The sequence below is a fragment of the Salmo salar genome, chromosome ssa13 (assembly GCF_905237065.1).
Source record: "Salmo salar chromosome ssa13, Ssal_v3.1, whole genome shotgun sequence".
In the NCBI taxonomy this organism is placed as follows: Eukaryota; Metazoa; Chordata; class Actinopteri; order Salmoniformes; family Salmonidae; genus Salmo; species Salmo salar.
This window is the reverse complement of record NC_059454.1, coordinates 86,974,404-86,990,697: the sequence shown is the minus strand read 5'-3', so window position 1 is coordinate 86,990,697 and position 16,294 is coordinate 86,974,404. Positions and strand designations below refer to the sequence as shown.

The window sequence follows — 16,294 nt, the reverse complement described above, 5'->3', positions numbered from 1 at the left end:
ATAAGTTCAAAGAACCCCTTTTAATGGATCCTCGAAAAACCATTTTGAATAACTTTTTGGGTTGATTTTATAACTACCCCCCTTTATGTAAATGTGATATCTCTCTCTCTCTATATATATATATATATATATATATATATATGTATGTATGTATGTATGTATGTATGTATGTATGTATGTATGTATGTATGTATGTGTGTGTGTGTGTGTGTGTGTGTGTGTGTGTGTGTGTGTGTGTGTGTGTGTGTGTGTGTGTATATATGTATTTTTTATATATAGATATTTTTTATAAATTAGCAAAATAAATGAAAAAACATTTTTTGCTTTGTTATTATTGGGTATTGTTTGTAGATTGATGAGGGGAAAAAACAATATAATCCATTTCAGAATAAGGCTGTAACGTAACAAAATGTGGAAAAAGTCAAGGGGTCTGAATACAGACACAAAGAATGAACAGTTCTGTCATCTGTACGCAATACAGCTAGCCTTCAGCATATTCTTATGGCCCACATATTCTTACTTCATTGTTGATTGATATCCATCGAATTGTGTCCATATTCTGTTTTAGAAAGATTGGCATTGATATGTAAAGATAGATAGTATCATCATAAAACAATATCAATTTAGATCATACAAGGGACAAACCTTACCTTAAATTGAGATCGTTACATTTTTCAGTTAAATACCCTCAACTGCTGTCCTTTAAAATCCAAATGTTTCAGTTAGGCAGTTAGGTTGCTGCAAGAACCCCCACCAAATAAGGAGATTCCTCAATGAACCCCACCTCCTATGGGGTCCTTGGAAGAACCTTTTGGGGGCCATTTTCAGTGCCAAGAACCCTAAGATTCTTTGAAGAACTTTGCAGATCTTAGAAGAACCGTTGTTGAACCCCTCATTTTTAGAGTGTAGCAACTGGTAACTTCTGGGGCGAGAAGAAAATACAGGGGACACATTACAGAACCACACCTCCCAGAGCATTGCTGTAAAGCTCTAAAGAAGCTGGTCTCTCTCCAGAGTAAAGCCGTTGATATCCCCTCCACTACACCCAGCTGAGATAGTCTCCCCACGCTAAATGGAAATATGGCAATATGGCACAGAGAGCCTCCACAAAGTGGAGCTCACTCGCTGCTGCTAACTCAATTAAGAGGCATGCACAACTGGGCCTGATCGAAACGATAGTGAGCGTTTTAAGGCACCCTAATTATTTAATTTGAGTAAATGATTTTGCCCCCCCCCTGTCAGTTTATCGACAGTGTGACCGGCCCAGCCCCTGGCCCAGCACAACGTGTGTGTGTGCTGATAATTAGGCGAGTGAAGGCTCAGCATGGAAGAGAGGACCTCCCGCCTACCCTAACCTCTCACCAGATACAGTGTGTGTGAGTGAGTGATTGCATATGTGTGTATGTGTGTGTCCATGTGTATGTGCTTATGCAAGCATCTTCACAAGTCTACCTCTCCCTCTCTCTCTGTATAAATGGGAAGGCTGTTTGTCTCTCTCTCTCTTTCTCTCTCTGTATAAATGGGAAGGCTGTTTGTCTCTCTCTGTGTCTCTCTCTCTCCGTGTCTCTCTCTCTCTCTCTCTCTCTGTATAAATGGGAAGGCTGTTTGTCTCTATCTCTCTCTCTCTCTCCTGTCTCTCTCTCTCCCTCCCTCTCTATCTCTCTCTCCCTCTCTATCTCTCTGTATAAATGAGAAGGCTATGTAATTCAGATCCCAGAGCGTGTCGATAGAACACTAGAACACTGTGATGATCTCCTGTGGAGCAGCCTCTGGGTTCAACTGGCTTAGTCTGGGATGACAGTGAGTGACATGTTTCCTCTGTGTGCCCGCAGGCTTCCCGGCGACGGCGTACGGACCAGTGGCGGCAGCGGCGGTGGCAGCAGCGCGTGGCTCAGGTAGGGCGGCCCGAGGAAAAGGCGGCTACATGGCGTACCCGCAGAACACAGGACCAGGTAAAAACTCTGCTCTGTCCGTGTTCTGTGTGGCTGCTGCTCCCTCCAGCTTCTCCCGCTCCTCTGCTTCTCCTTAGCACACCCATGGAAACATGCTTTATGTAGTCCACACACACTGGAGCCCTCAACACTTCTTCTCCAATCCTAACACTTTGTCTAAGAATGACTCGCCAAAATATTTGGGTGTTTAGGACATAAAGTAGCTCGATCGATTTCGACCATTAGAAATTAGAAATGAGTGGCTGAATTCAACTTTTGTGTAGTTCTTCCTTGGCGATGTGATGCAATATGTCTGCCTTAGCCCTCGATGACTAACACTGCTCCTCCAACCATAAAACCTGGAGACATCCACTCACTGTACACACACATAGCACTGATTGATTAGCTAACAATGTACACACACACACTCCTCCCTGTTTCTCACTCTCATTGATTCACCAGTCAGCTACATTAACAGATCTGGCTCTGTCCTTCTCAATAACACTAAAGCAATCAATAGCACTGAATAACAACCTTGGTGTTGGAAATTGACTGGCAGCATCCAAGCTCTAGGGAAGACTGGTTTTCTTAATCGGACTCAGGTCATCTGTCTGAGTTCTACAGTACCTCCCGTTGGTGGAGCCTCTGCTGTATGTGCTCGTGGTCCTGCAGTATGATCATGTGAATGTAAACCTCAAAGTCCTGATGGAAACTGTTTGGAAATATATCCTGACCCACCAGTACATTCAAGAGCGTTCACACACCCATTCACTTCAGCGCAGGGAACACAGGAAGCCAATCAGATGTTCTTTCTCTCCAATCAGACCTCTTCAAAACAAACAACCTGCCAGAGAATGAGGAAGTTTGTGATGCAGGGGGCCCATCATGTACTGCTGTCAGATTGTAACACAACGCTGGGTTGTCTGATAGGGGATGTATGAGGGGTAGGTGAGGACAGATGTGTAGTGAGGTAAATGTTGACCTCACAGGTCTGCTGCAGACTAGGTAATGAGGAGCCATAGGGGACTGTCTCAGCTGTGAGGTTCCAGACACCTGCAGCCCTGTAGTTTACTGCACACGTTTTACATTTACATTTGAGTCATTTAGCAGATGCTCTTATCCAGAGTGACTTACAGGAATAACTAAGGGTAAGGGCCTTGCTCAAGGGCACATTGACAGATTTTTCACCTCGTCAGCTTGGGGATTCAAACCAGCGATCTTTAGGTTACTGTCCCAACGCTCTTAACCACTATGTTTCCTCTCGCACGCATGCACACACACACACACACACATGGTAGATAAACAGGGTTGGGTGCTGAGGAAGACGCAGCATGTTTAAACGTGACCTTCGTCTCAGCTAATCTCCCGCTCGTCTCCTCTCCGAGCTGCAGCGCCGTGCTGTGCCGGGGTGGACGGGTGCATCTCATTACCGCCCCGCCGCGCTCCTATTTACCCATACGCTTAACATCCCACCGAGCGAGCCTTATACCCCTGCCTCTGTCTTCTCTTCGCCACGTGGCTGGCTGCTCACTGGCGTCCCTGCCTGCTCCGCAGAGAGCCAAGGGGAAGTGAAAGACAGTCCCCTATCTCCAACACGGGGCTGTCCCCCTTTTCTCCTCTCTGGCTCTGACAGCCCACGGCTTAATTACAGCGGACAGATCAACACCGCGCTCACATAGCCTCCCTCTCCATGACAGGGCAGTGCTGCTGCTGATGACGGACGGGGTTTTTAACTCCTCCCTTTTATTTACTCTCTGACTAAAGTAATCCCTAGGACTGGCCTCGCTGTCACGCCATAACAATTTAGCCCTGAATGACAAGAGTGGAGTCAGAATGTTACTCCATGTCTCCCTTCCCAGTGTTTGTCCTTCTGTGCGAATGTAATAGATGAGGAGCCTCTATTACGGAGATCATCGGAGAAAATATTAGAGGATGGACGTATCGAATAGGGATGGCTGCTTGACCGTCACTGATGAATGACACGTCCTGGAGAAGTTATTGCTTTGTTGGTTTATTACTGGGATATAATCCATAGAGTTTCAGTGAGGAGACAAAAGCAGTTGTTATTGATGGATTCTCTGTGGCCCTGTCATTCCTATGGACAGAGTGATTGATCAGAAAATCTAGGGTCTGGTGCACTCTGACCTGACTTTATTGGGCTCCTGAACATTGGGATCAGCCATTACAGTGAGATGCTAGATCACTGGATCGCGCCTCTGATCCTCCAATAGAAGGAGATCACTCATCGGAGTGCTGTCTTTTAGATTGCCTCGTCATCACTTTGGTCCTTATTGGAGGTGTGCAGATGTGCTTTTCAACTTGTTGCTTTAGTTTCAAACAGTATTCTATGGGAGATTTCCACAGCCCCATAACTCTGCATTACAGAGAGGGCGACTGTAGCAAATAAACATGCTGCAATACAATGCCTTTGAATGCAGAGTGGCAGCATTGTTTCTGTTGCATCAGCCCCATCATGCACCTCTCTCCTAGAACTGAGGAGCTGTGTGAATGTCATGTCAGCCTGGGGTTTAGGCCTTATTGCCCTTCCCCTCTGATCTCCCCTTCTCCATCGCCTCAGTCCCACTCAACAGAGATATTTCTGCCTGCTCTGTCTCTCCTTCGGGCCCTTTCAGCTCCCTCCAGAGGAATGAGCTCTTATTATGTGCATCGGAAATGAGTGGGATGTTTCAGAGTCTCAGATGAGATGGCCGCTTCTTTTCTCAAGGCCTCTGCCTGCAAACCTGCATCGTGCATCGATCGCCATGGAATTTCTGCTGCCGAGCTCATTAGGGCCGAGGATGCTCTTTTGAGCTTTTATCTTCTTTTTTTCTTTTTTCTTCTTTATGTTTTGCTTACTCTACCTCTTAACTGTTAACTCTCTATCTCTCTCTCTCTTTCCCTCTCTGCCTTTCTCTCTCTCTCATTTTCTTCCCCAACCTCTGCCTCCCCTTCTATCTCTCATCCTCACCCTTTCTCTCTCCCTGTCTCTCTCCCTGTCTCTCTCCCCTGTCTCTCTCCCCGTCTCTCTTTCTGTCTCTCTTTCTGTCTCTCTCCCTGACTCTCTCCCTGACTCTCTCCCTGTCTCTCTCCCTGTCTCTCTCCCTGTCTCTCTCCCTGTCTCTCTCCCCTGTCTCGCTCCCCTGTCTCTCTTTCTGTCTCTCTCCCCCTATCGCGCTCTTTCTCTGGCTACCTTTCCCTGTCTCGCTCTCTCTCTCTCGCTACCTTTCCCTGTCTATCTCTCTCTCTCTCTCGCTACCTTTCCCTGTCTATCTCTCTCTCTCTCTCTCTACCTTTCCCTGTCTCGCTCTCTCTCTACCTTTCCCTGCTCTTCTCTCTCTCTCTACCTTTCCCTGCTCTTCTCTCTCTCTCTACCTTTCCCTGCTCTTCTCTCTCTCTCTACCTTTCCCTGCTCTTCTCTCTCTCTCTACCTTTCCCTGCTCTTCTCTCTCTCTCTACCTTTCCCTGCTCTTCTCTCTCTCTCTACCTTTCCCTGCTCTTCTCTCTCTCTCTACCTTTCCCTGCTCTTCTCTCTCTCTCTACCTTTCCCTGCTCTTCTCTCTCTCTCTACCTTTCCCTGCTCTTCTCTCTCTCTCTACCTTTCCCTGCTCTTCTCTCTCTCTCTACCTTTCCCTGCTCTTCTCTCTCTCTCTACCTTTCCCTGCTCTTCTCTCTCTCTCTACCTTTCCCTGCTCTTCTCTCTCTCTCTACCTTTCCCTGCTCTTCTCTCTCTCTCTACCTTTCCCTGCTCTTCTCTCTCTCTCTCTTTCCCTGTCCTCTCTCTCTCTCTCTCTCTCTCTCTCTCTCTCTCTCTCTCTCTCTCTCTCTCTCTCTCTTTCCCGGTCCTCTCTCTCTACCTTTCCCTGTCCTTCTCTCTACCTTTCCCTGTCATTCTCTCACCCCTCTTTTTTCTTCTCTGTCTGCCACACCCTCCCTCCCCTGTGAGTAAGTGGATGTCAGTAAGACTCAGTGGGAGCGGATCAGTCTCGTCAGCCGAAGAGACTCATTACATGTCCGGTTCTCCTGGCCAACAGTCCCTTGGTACACAATAAGTGCATTGTGCTGAAGGTTAACGTGGCTTTAGTTCCCTCCAATATTATTTCTGGAATAAGCACATCTCTCAGGGCCTTTTCTATGGCCAATCAATGCTGTCTTTAGGCCCCCAGTGACCTGTGAAACACTGAGGATATGCTTTAATGTGACCTTTCCCACTGCACAGTGCACAGTATAATGCTTTGGTAGTCATATTTCTATGCCTGAAATGGACCCCATACTGTATAATAGTGCTATTAAGCAGCACCTGCTAGTGTAACATGTTGTTTTCAGAGGGAATTAAACAGTGAAATAGGTTTAAAATGTCCTTGTTTTCACAAGCAGGGATGTGTTGTTTTCAACATACACAATTTACACTCTGCAACATTGTTTTTGAAAGAATGGCAAATTTTCTGTCCATTAAAATAACATCAAATTGATCAGAAATACAGTGTAGACATTGTTAATGTTGTAAATGACTATTCCAGCTGGAAACAGCTGATTTGTAATGGAATATCTACATCGACGTACAGGCCTATTATCAGCAACCATCACTCCTGTGTTCCAATGGCACGTTGTGTAAACTAATCCAAGTTTATCATTTGAAAATTGCTAATTGATCATTAGAAAACCCTTTTGCAATTATGTTAGCACAGCTGAAAACTGTCTGATTAAAGAAGCAATAAAACTGGCCTTCTTTAGACTAGTTGAGTATCTGGAGCATCAGCATTTGTGGGTTCGATTACTGTTTCAAAATGGCCAGAAACAAACAACTTTCTTCTGAAACTCATCAGTCTATTCTTGTTCTGAGAAATGAAGGCTATTCCATGCGAGAAATTGCCAAGAAACTGAAGATCTCGTACAACGCTGTGTACTACTCCCTTCACAGAACAGCGCAAACTGGCTCTAACCACAATAAAAAGAGGAGTAGGAGGCCCCGGTGCACAACTGAGCAAGAGAACAAGTACATTAGAGTGTCTAGTTTGAGAAACAGACGCTTCACAAGTCCTCAACTGGCAGCGTCATTAAATAGTACAAGGCAAAACATCAGTCTCAACGTCAACAGTGAAGAGGTGAATCCGGGATGCTGGCAGTTTTCAGCTGTGGTAGCATAATTTCAAAAGGGTTTTCTAAGGATCAATTAGCCTTTTCAAATGATAAACTTGGATTAGCTAACACAACGTGCCATTGGAACACAGGAGTGATGGTTGCTGATAATGGGACTCTGTACGCCAATGAAGAGATTCCATAAAAAATCTGCTGTTTCCAGCTGCAATAGTCATTTACAACATTAACAATGTCTACACTGTATTTCGGATCAATTTGATGTTATTGTAATGGACAGAAAATGTGCTTTTCTTTCAAAAACAAGGACATTTCTAAGTGACCCCAAACTTTCAACGGTAGTGTACAACTGTAATGATGTATTATTGACATAGATACAGTTCAAGTTTACATACACCTTAGCCAAATACATTTAAACTCAGTTTTTAACAATTCCTGACATTTAATCCTAGTAACAATTCCCTGTCTTAGGACAGTTAGGATCACCACTTTATTTTAAGAATGTGAAATGTCAGAATAATAGTAGAGAGAATTATTTATTTCAGCTTTTATTTATTTCATCACATTCCCAGTGGGTCAGAAGTTTACATACACTCAATTAGTATTTAGTAGCATTGCCTTTAAATTTGTCAGGAATTTCGTCGTCGTCAGACGATATAGCGAAATCATCGTCGGAAAAGGAGGACCAATATGCAGCAGAATTGAGATAGTTCATCTTGAACATTTAATAAACTCAAAATGAACATACAAAATAACAAAACGAACTCACGATGTACAGACAGTCTTCTCAGGCTCACATACGCTAGACAAGAAACAATCTCCAACAAATGACAAACACACCCTAATATATGGGACTCTCAATCAAAGGCAAAGAGAAAACACCTGCCTTCAATTGAGAGTCCCAACCCCAATTAATCAACCATAGAAACACACTCACTAGACTCCACATAGAAATACATAACCATAGACCATAAACCAAAAACCCGGAAATACTAAATCAAACGCCCTTTTACCAAAACACCACCCCGAACCACATAAAACAAATACCCTCTGCCACGTCCTGACCAAACTACAATGACAATTAACCCTTATACTGGCCAGGACATGACAGTACACCCCCCCCCCCAAAGGTGCTAACCCCGGAAGCACCGGAAAGAAAAACAAAAACCCCAAACAACAACAAAAATCCCCCTAAACTAAAGGGAGGGAAGGGAGGGTGGCTGCCGTCACCGACGGCACTTGTGCTACACCCCCCCTCCCAACCTATGCAGGTGGTGGTTCAGGCTCCGGCCTATTGTCCTCCAGAGTGCCGACCGACCCGATCAGCCTCGGACCGTAGGCAGACTCCCCCTGCTCCGGATCATGGGCAGACCTCCACCTCTCCACCCTGTATGCAGACTCAGCAATTAAACAGTTAATCTCTTAAAGTTCTGAATTGTCAGGCTTATTCAGTTCAAGGTTGCTGCTAGACTCCCTTGGGTTTTGGTCATCGGCAGACTCTGGGCCGATGGGCCACTCTGGCTGATCCTGGCCGCTGGGGCAGTCTGGCAGCTCCGGGCAGTCTGGCCACTCTGGCAGCTCCGGGCAGTCTGGCCACTCTGGCAGCTCCGGGCAGTCTGGCCACACTGGCAGCTCCGGGCAGTCTGGCCACTCTGGCAGCTCCGGGCAGTCTGGCCACTCTGGCAGCTCCGGGCAGTCTGGCCACTCTGGCAGCTCCGGGCAGTCTGGCCACTCTGGCAGCTCCGGGCAGTCTGGCCACTCTGGCAGCTCCGGGCAGTCTGGCCACTCTGGCATCTCGTGACTGACGAGCGGCTCTGGCGACTCTTGACTGACGAGCGGCCCTGGCGACTCTTGACTGACGGGCGGCCCTGGCGACTCTTGACTGACGGGCGGCTCTGGCGACTCTTGACTGACGGGCGGCCCTGGCGACTCTTGACTGACGGGCGGCCCTGGCGACGTCGGACTGGGATGACGCACTTGAAGCCTGGTGCGTGGTGCTGGTACTGGACGCACCAGACTGGGAACACGTACCTCCAGGCTAGTGCGGGGAGCGGGAACAGGACGAGTCGGACTGGGCTGACTCACTTCCGGGTCCGCACGAGAGACAGGAACTGGAAACACCGGGCTATGGAGGCGCACAGGCGGTCTTGATCTTACCTCCTGCACAACCCGTCCTGGCTGGATGGAACTAGTAGCCCTGTACGAGCGGGGTGCTCGTACAGGGCGGACTGGGCTGTGCAGGGGCCTGATGGTTGCCGTGCGTAGAGCGGGAGTTGGGTAGCCTGGTCCTAGGAGGCGTACCGGCGACCAGATGCGCTGTGCAGGCATCCTCCTACCAGGCTGGATGCCCACTCTAGCACGGCACCTGCGAGGGGCTGGAATAACGCGCACCGGACTGTGCGTGCGTATGGGTGAGAGAGTGCGCTCTTCAGCGAAACATGGCGCCCTCCACCTCATACGCTCCTCCATATAACCACGGGTAGCTGGCTTCTGGCTCTTCCTTGGCCTAGCCAAACTACCCGTGTGCCCTCCCCCAAAAAATTATTGGGGGTGCCTCTCGTGCTTCAACGCCAGTCGCGTTCCTCTGTAACGTTCCCGGTCCTTACCCGCCTTTCTCCATGGGCCCTCTCCGGCCATAACTTGCTCCCATGTCCATTTCCCACTTTTGCTCAACTCAAATTCCCTCTGCTCCTTCCTCTGCTGCTTGGTCCTGGTTTTGTGGGAGATTCTGTCAGGAATTTCGTCGTCGTCAGACGATATAGCGAAATCATCGTCGGAAAAGGAGGACCAATATGCAGCAGAATTGAGATAGTTCATCTTGAACATTTAATAAACTCAAAATGAACATACAAAATAACAAAACGAACTCACGATGTACAGACAGTCTTCTCAGGCTCACATACGCTAGACAAGAAACAATCTTCCACAAATGACAAACACAAACACACTCTAATATATGGGACTCTCAATCAAAGGCAAAGAGAAAACACCTGCCTTCAATTGAGAGTCCCAACCCCAATTAATCAACCATAGAAACACACTCACTAGACTCCACATAGAAATACATAAACATAGACCAAAAACCCGGAAATACTAAATCAAACGCCCTTTTACCAAAACACCACCCCGAACCACATAAAACAAATACCCTCTGCCACATCCTGACCAAACTACAATGACAATTAACCCTTATACTGGCCAGGACGTGACAAAATTGTTTAACTTGGGGCAAACGTTTCGGGTAGCCTTCCACAAGCTTCCCACAAAACTTTGGGTGAATTTTGGGCCCATTCTTTCGACAGAGTTAGTGTAACTGAGTCAGGTTTGTAGGCCTCCTTGCTCGCACACGCTTTTTGAGTTCTGCCCACACATTGTCTATAGGATTGAGGTCAGGGCTTTGTGATGGCCACTCCAATACCTTGACTTTGTTGTCCTTAAGCCATTTTGCCACAACTTTGGAAGTATGCTTGGGGTCATTGTCCATTTGGAAGATCCATTTGCGACCAAGCTTTAACTTCTTGACTGATGTCTTGAGATGTTGCTTCAATATATCCACATAATTTTCGCCCCTCATGATGCCATCTATTTTGTGAAGTGCACCAGTCCCTCCTGCAGCAAAGCACCCCCACAACATGATGCTGGCACCCCCGTGCTTCACGGTTGGGATGGTGTTCTTCGGCTTGCAAGCCTCTCCCTTTTTCCTCCAAACATAATGATGGTCATTATGGCCAAACAGTTCTATTTTTGTTTCATCCGACCAGAGGAAATTTCTCCAAAAAGTAGGATCTTTGTTCCCATGTTCAGTTGCTAACCGTAGTCTGGCTTTTTTATGCCGGTTTTGGAGCAGTGGCTTCTTCCTTGCTGAGTGGCCTTTCAGGTTATGTCGATATCGGACTCGGACTCGTTTTACTGTGGATATAGATACTTTTGTACCTGTTTCCTCCAGCATCTTCACAAGGTCCTTTGCTTTTGTTCTGGGATTGATTTGCACTTTTCGCATCAAAGTACGTTAATCTCTAGGAGACAGAACGTGTCTACTTCCTGAGCGGTATGACGGCTGCGTGGTCCCATGGTCTTTATACTTGCGTGCTATTATTTGTACAGATGAACGTGGTACCTTCAGGCGTTTGGAAATTTCTCCCAAGGATGAACCAGACTAGTGGAGGTCTACAATTGTTTTTCTGAGGTCTTGGCTGATTTTTTTATTTATTTTCCCATGATGTCAAGCAAAGAGGCACTGAGTTTGAAGGTAGAGCTTGGAATACATCCACAGGTACACCACCAATTGACTCAAATGATGTCAGTTAGCCTATCCGAAGCTTCTAAAGCCATGACATAATTTTCTTGAATTTTCCAAGCTGTTTAAAGGCACAGTCAACTTAGCGTATGTAAACTTCTGACCCATTTGAATTGTGATTCAGTTAATTATAAGTGAAATAATCTGTCTGTAAACAATTGTTGGAAAAATGACTTGTGTCATGCACAAAGTAGATGTCCAAAATGACTTGCCAAAACTATAGTTTGTTAACAAGAACTTTGTGGAGTGGTTGAAAAACGAATTTATAATCACTCCAACATAAGTGTATGTAAACTTCCGACTTCGGCTGTAGATAACATACCATTTTTTCATTTATGTTTGGTTTGATCATTTCTACCATATGATTCATATCCCCAGGGAAACTGTTATCTTATGGTTCTATTCTGCCTTAAAGAGAAACAAGAGGTTCTTATGTAGATGGGGTTTTCAGTATTCTCCTCCACTGAACCCTGGCTGTTTTGTTTTCCACTGATGAACCCACAGCTTGCTTGAAGAGCGAAATCATTTGGCACATTTTGACACATTATCTGAGATCATTATCCATTTCCTCCCAACAAGCTCTGTGATCCTGGGAAGTGCCCCAGAGGAGTCTGGGATTGGCTGCGTTCGCTGGGCTAAATTAATCTGGCTCCCCGGGCCCCACGGGTGCTCAGGTCCGTCCGTTTGCCCCAGATGCTGCTCCGCTTAGCTCAGCGACGAGCCCAGAAGAGCATCACATGTCCTGGGTATAGCATGCCAAACCAATCCATGTGACAGTGTTTTCCCCCAGTTTGACTGGAGCCCAGGGAGAAGATGTGACACTTTGGGGATGGCAAGGCGTCCCTGTCCCCTTCTCGCCTGCTCCTGTCCTGTCCCAGTGCAGTTGCTCACACAGCTGTGGCTGGCAGATGTTCAGGGGTCACTGGGGAGAAGCCCCTGGCGGTTGATCCATGCTGAGCCTCTCCCAATGGGCTTCAGGCAGGCTTGAGTCATTGCCTCACTCACTTTGGTTTCAGTGGAAGTTGGAGCAACTTATGAATATGAATAACTATACCTTATAAATCACTAGTCACTCATAAACACTCATTAACACTAACCAAAACCCTGGTCAAAATGTGAACGTTGTGTTGTTAGAAGGACAGTATCGGACCAGAACTGTTCTAGTGGTCAATAGATCTCCTGACTCACACCTGCAGAAGGGAAAGTAGCCCAGTCACACACCACATTGTCACATGGCTGATTAGACACCTGTCATTCACTATCAGACAACATTAAAAACGGTTATTTTCCTGTGATGAGGCACTTTTGGAAGCTATCAGTGTTTGAAAATGGATTGCGAGAGGAAGAAAGAGAGAAAGAATGAAAGGCTAAAGGAGAACAAAGGCCTGTGTATGGGCTAGCAAATGCAGGAATAAATCATCTGTTAAAATTCATTAGCCAAGCCTCTCTGAGCATAAAATGACAAGACATTAAATATGTATTATTTATGAAATGCTGCTGTCTTTGAAAAGGGGGTCTAGTGCTGTTAATTAGTCACCCATTCAGTCAGAAAATACTATTTCAAATGGAAAGTGAAAGCTAGTCTCAGCAGCCCAGAAAGCAGCAGTTTTTTATTTTTAAAATGGCATCGATGGAAATAAAGTAGCTAATTACAGTTGCTGTGAAATTCAAAGCTAATTTGGGAAGCCGTATGACAGGTATATTGACATCCTCTGTGGTGTGATGTGTGCTTATAGCCTCCAAGGAATTCAAAGGGGGCAGGGGAGAGGGAGGGATGATTGGGAGCAAACATTGCTCTAGGTGTGTGTGTGTGTGTGTGTGTGTGTGTGTGTGTGTGTGTGTGTGTGTGTGTGTGTGTGTGTGTGTGTGTGTGTGACGGTGTGTGTGTGTGTGACGGTGTGCGTGTGTGTGTGTGCTTGTGTGTGTGTGCGTGCGTGTGTGCGCCAGTGACGGTGTGTGCGTGTGTATTAATGTGTGTGTGTGTGTGCGCCAGTGACTGTGTGTGTGTGTGTGTGTGTGTGTGTGTGTGTGTGTGTGTGTGTGTGTGTGTGTGTGTGTGTGTGTGTGTGTGTGTGTGTGTGTGTGTGTGTGTGTGACGGTGTGCGTGTGTGTGTGCGTGTGTGTGTGTGCGTGCGTGTGTGCGCCAGTGACGGTGTGTGCGTGTGTATTAATGTGTGTGTGTGTGTGTGCGCCAGTGACAGCGTGTGTGTGTGTGCGCGCGCCAGTGACTGTGTGCGTGTGTGCGTGTGTGTGTGTGCGTGCGTGTGTGCGCCAGTGACGGTGTGTGTGTGTCGGCGTGTGTGCGCCAGTGACGGTGTGTGTGTGTGTATTAATGTGTGTGTTTGTGTGTGTGTGTGTGTGCGCCAGTGACAGCGTGTGTGTGTGTGTGTGTGTGTGTGTGTGTGTGTGTGTGTGTGTGTGTGTGTGTGTGTGTGTGTGTGTGTGTGTGTGTGTGTGTGTGTGTGTGTGTGTGTGTGTGTGTATTAGTGTGTGCGTGTGTGTGTATTTTGGGGAATTCAGTGTCAGGATAATCACAGACTTGTGCACTCTTAAACACCTCGTCCTCTCTCTAAAGTGGTTGAGGAAATATCCCCTACGTTTTACCATGAACATGATGGGCTTCTTTGTCTGTTTTCTCCAAAGAGATGAGTAAAGTAGCAAGTTTCAAGGCAGTGGTTTAGAATCACTCCTTAGAGGCAGTCATCTGGCAAAGTGTAAATGACACAGGAGCATATATCTACTTGAAGAAAGCCACCCTCGTGAAGGCAGTATGCTATGAGAGATGCAGCCTCTCCAACCCTGGGCAGTAAGTTCTGAGCTGGCCGACGAGAGCTGCCCACTCCCACCCCAGCAGCCCCTGGCCAGTGGCAAAGAGGGAGGGAGAAGAGAGGGATAATTATCAGTATAAATGGAGCTCGACGAACGATTCGCACTGCTGGGCTGCCTGATCTGGTCGCCAAGGCAACCTCAACCTGCTAATTTGTTTTGTAGATGAGTAATTACATCCAATTAGACCAGTGTGGGGAGAAAAAGAAAGTCCAAAGAAGGGGCCATTGTTCCAGTTAGATGGTGTGAATATTAATAATGGGATGCTCTCAGGCTCATAACAGATATGATCAGTGATGCTGCTGCAGCTGAGGGGGCCTATTGCCCAGCCTACCTGAGACATCACTCTACAGAGATGATGATCTGTGTGTGTGTGTGTGTGTGTGTGTGTGTGTGTGTGTGTGTGTGTGTGTGTGTGTGTGTGTGTGTGTGTGTGTGTGTGTGTGTGTGTGTGTGTGTGTGTGTGTGTGTGTGTGTGCGCGCGCGTGCGTGTGCGTGTCCTCTCCACTGACCCCATGTCCAGTTTAAACTCCTCAGTATAGGGTTCTAGTGCACATCTCTGAGGTAGTGCACAGGTGTCTGAGCATCCACCTTTAACTAACCATGAAAGACCAAGGAAAGACGTATTACACTGGAGCACAGTGTCCTCCGCAGTTGAATAGTCACGTACTGTTATTGTAGAAGGCTTTCAGTGCTGTGACTGTCTGTAAAGCATTGTTTTATGGCACCGTTTCTGTCCTCAGTCACCTCAATCAGAATGTACATTTTTATGTTCCACACTGGTGAGTACTGATAGCCACAATGCATTTATTATCTACAGACCAAAAACTGAGAAAGGGTCTAGGTAATATGTGAATGCTCCTTGCATGTTAAAGTGGTCAGAGAGACATGCAGTATTGTGTTCTATTCTAAGAAAAAAGTCATTGTGCGATATGATATTCCATCCTGGTTTATTATTATTCATTTGTGGTAGTTCCATTGATTGGACCAGATGTTCCTTTAATATAGAAATACAGTACAGTAGTTTATAATGAGCTTTATTCCAAAGCACCACAGGGATTGTATGCATACACACATATACAAGCCCCCGTCCATCCCCCAACAGAAATGCGCTAGTGTAGAGAAATGGGAGAATTAGGCCCTCTCTAACAGCTTGGTAAAAAACATATGTCTGTTAGGATGATCAAAGGAAAGCCATTATTTCTACATCTTTGATGTTCAGCCACTTTTCTTCACTCTCGTTCTGTTTCTCACCTTCGCCCAAGTGAAAGTAGCTTAAATCATTTGTTTGCTCTGAAAAGAAAATTAGTTGGGGAAGATAATCAAGCTATTCTGCCTCTCCCAGATGGCAGCTTTGGTCCATAGAAGGGAGTGTTTTCAGTGAGCCTAATTTTATTCATATCCTCTCCCACTGGTGGCACTATCATTAGAAGCAATCTACCTGAACAATAAAAGTAATTTTGCCTGGCTTTATTAGATAAGACCCTCCCGGCAGTGAGAGGCCTCATGCCAGCAGCTGAGGACTAATTGTCCGTGTCAGCGCAAACAAAGCCGCCATGTGTATTTGTTGTGTCTGTGGATGTCGTCTTCGTGTCCTGTCGTTCCCGCTATCCTGGAATTGGCGGAATTATGCAGATTGCAACAGGAAGCTGCCATTGTCGGGGGCCTGGCAGCCGGTACCATACGGATATGGCACGGGTGGTGTGGCTGGGCCAGGGACAAAGCAGGGCCTCCCCCTCCCTCCCCTCCCTCAGCCTAGCACCTCTCAGCCGTTTAACTAATGGGGGAGATTGTGGCAAGGCCTTTGTAAAGGTCGCTGCTTGTTTGTTGTTAAAGATCTAATTAGGAAGAGGAGAGGAAGCAGAGGAAGCTTGTCTAATTAGAGATGAGCATGGGAAAACCACCTCGGAAACTCAAGGACGGACAGCTATTAGCGTGGATGTCACAAACGGATTAAACACAAGTGTCCCTAGTTTTCTCCTGGTGTCCTTAACGATTAAAGCTGGGCTGAATGCATATCTCCTGTGAAAGTCGCCTGAAGGCGGCATTCCATAGCACAGGCAGAAGAAAGGAGGATGGTGGGCAGGGGTGAAGATAAGGAGGTGGAACACTCAGGAAATTTGGTCCCTTATCCTTTTTTCCCAGT

At 46.7% G+C, this 16,294-nt stretch overlaps 1 protein-coding gene across 16 annotated transcripts in view; it reads left to right on the top strand.

Moving 5' to 3' along the window:
- The window catches only part of msi2h (RNA-binding protein Musashi homolog 2), a 358,783-nt gene that overhangs the window by 325,230 nt on the left and 17,259 nt on the right, over window positions 1–16,294 (top strand). For 9 of the 16 annotated variants that reach the window (XM_014137427.2, XM_045692181.1, XM_014137422.2 and 6 more), the window contains 1 exon segment: window positions 1,833–1,952. In XM_014137427.2, the coding sequence (XP_013992902.1) occupies window positions 1,833–1,952 (120 nt within the window). 16 annotated transcript variants of the gene reach the window in all.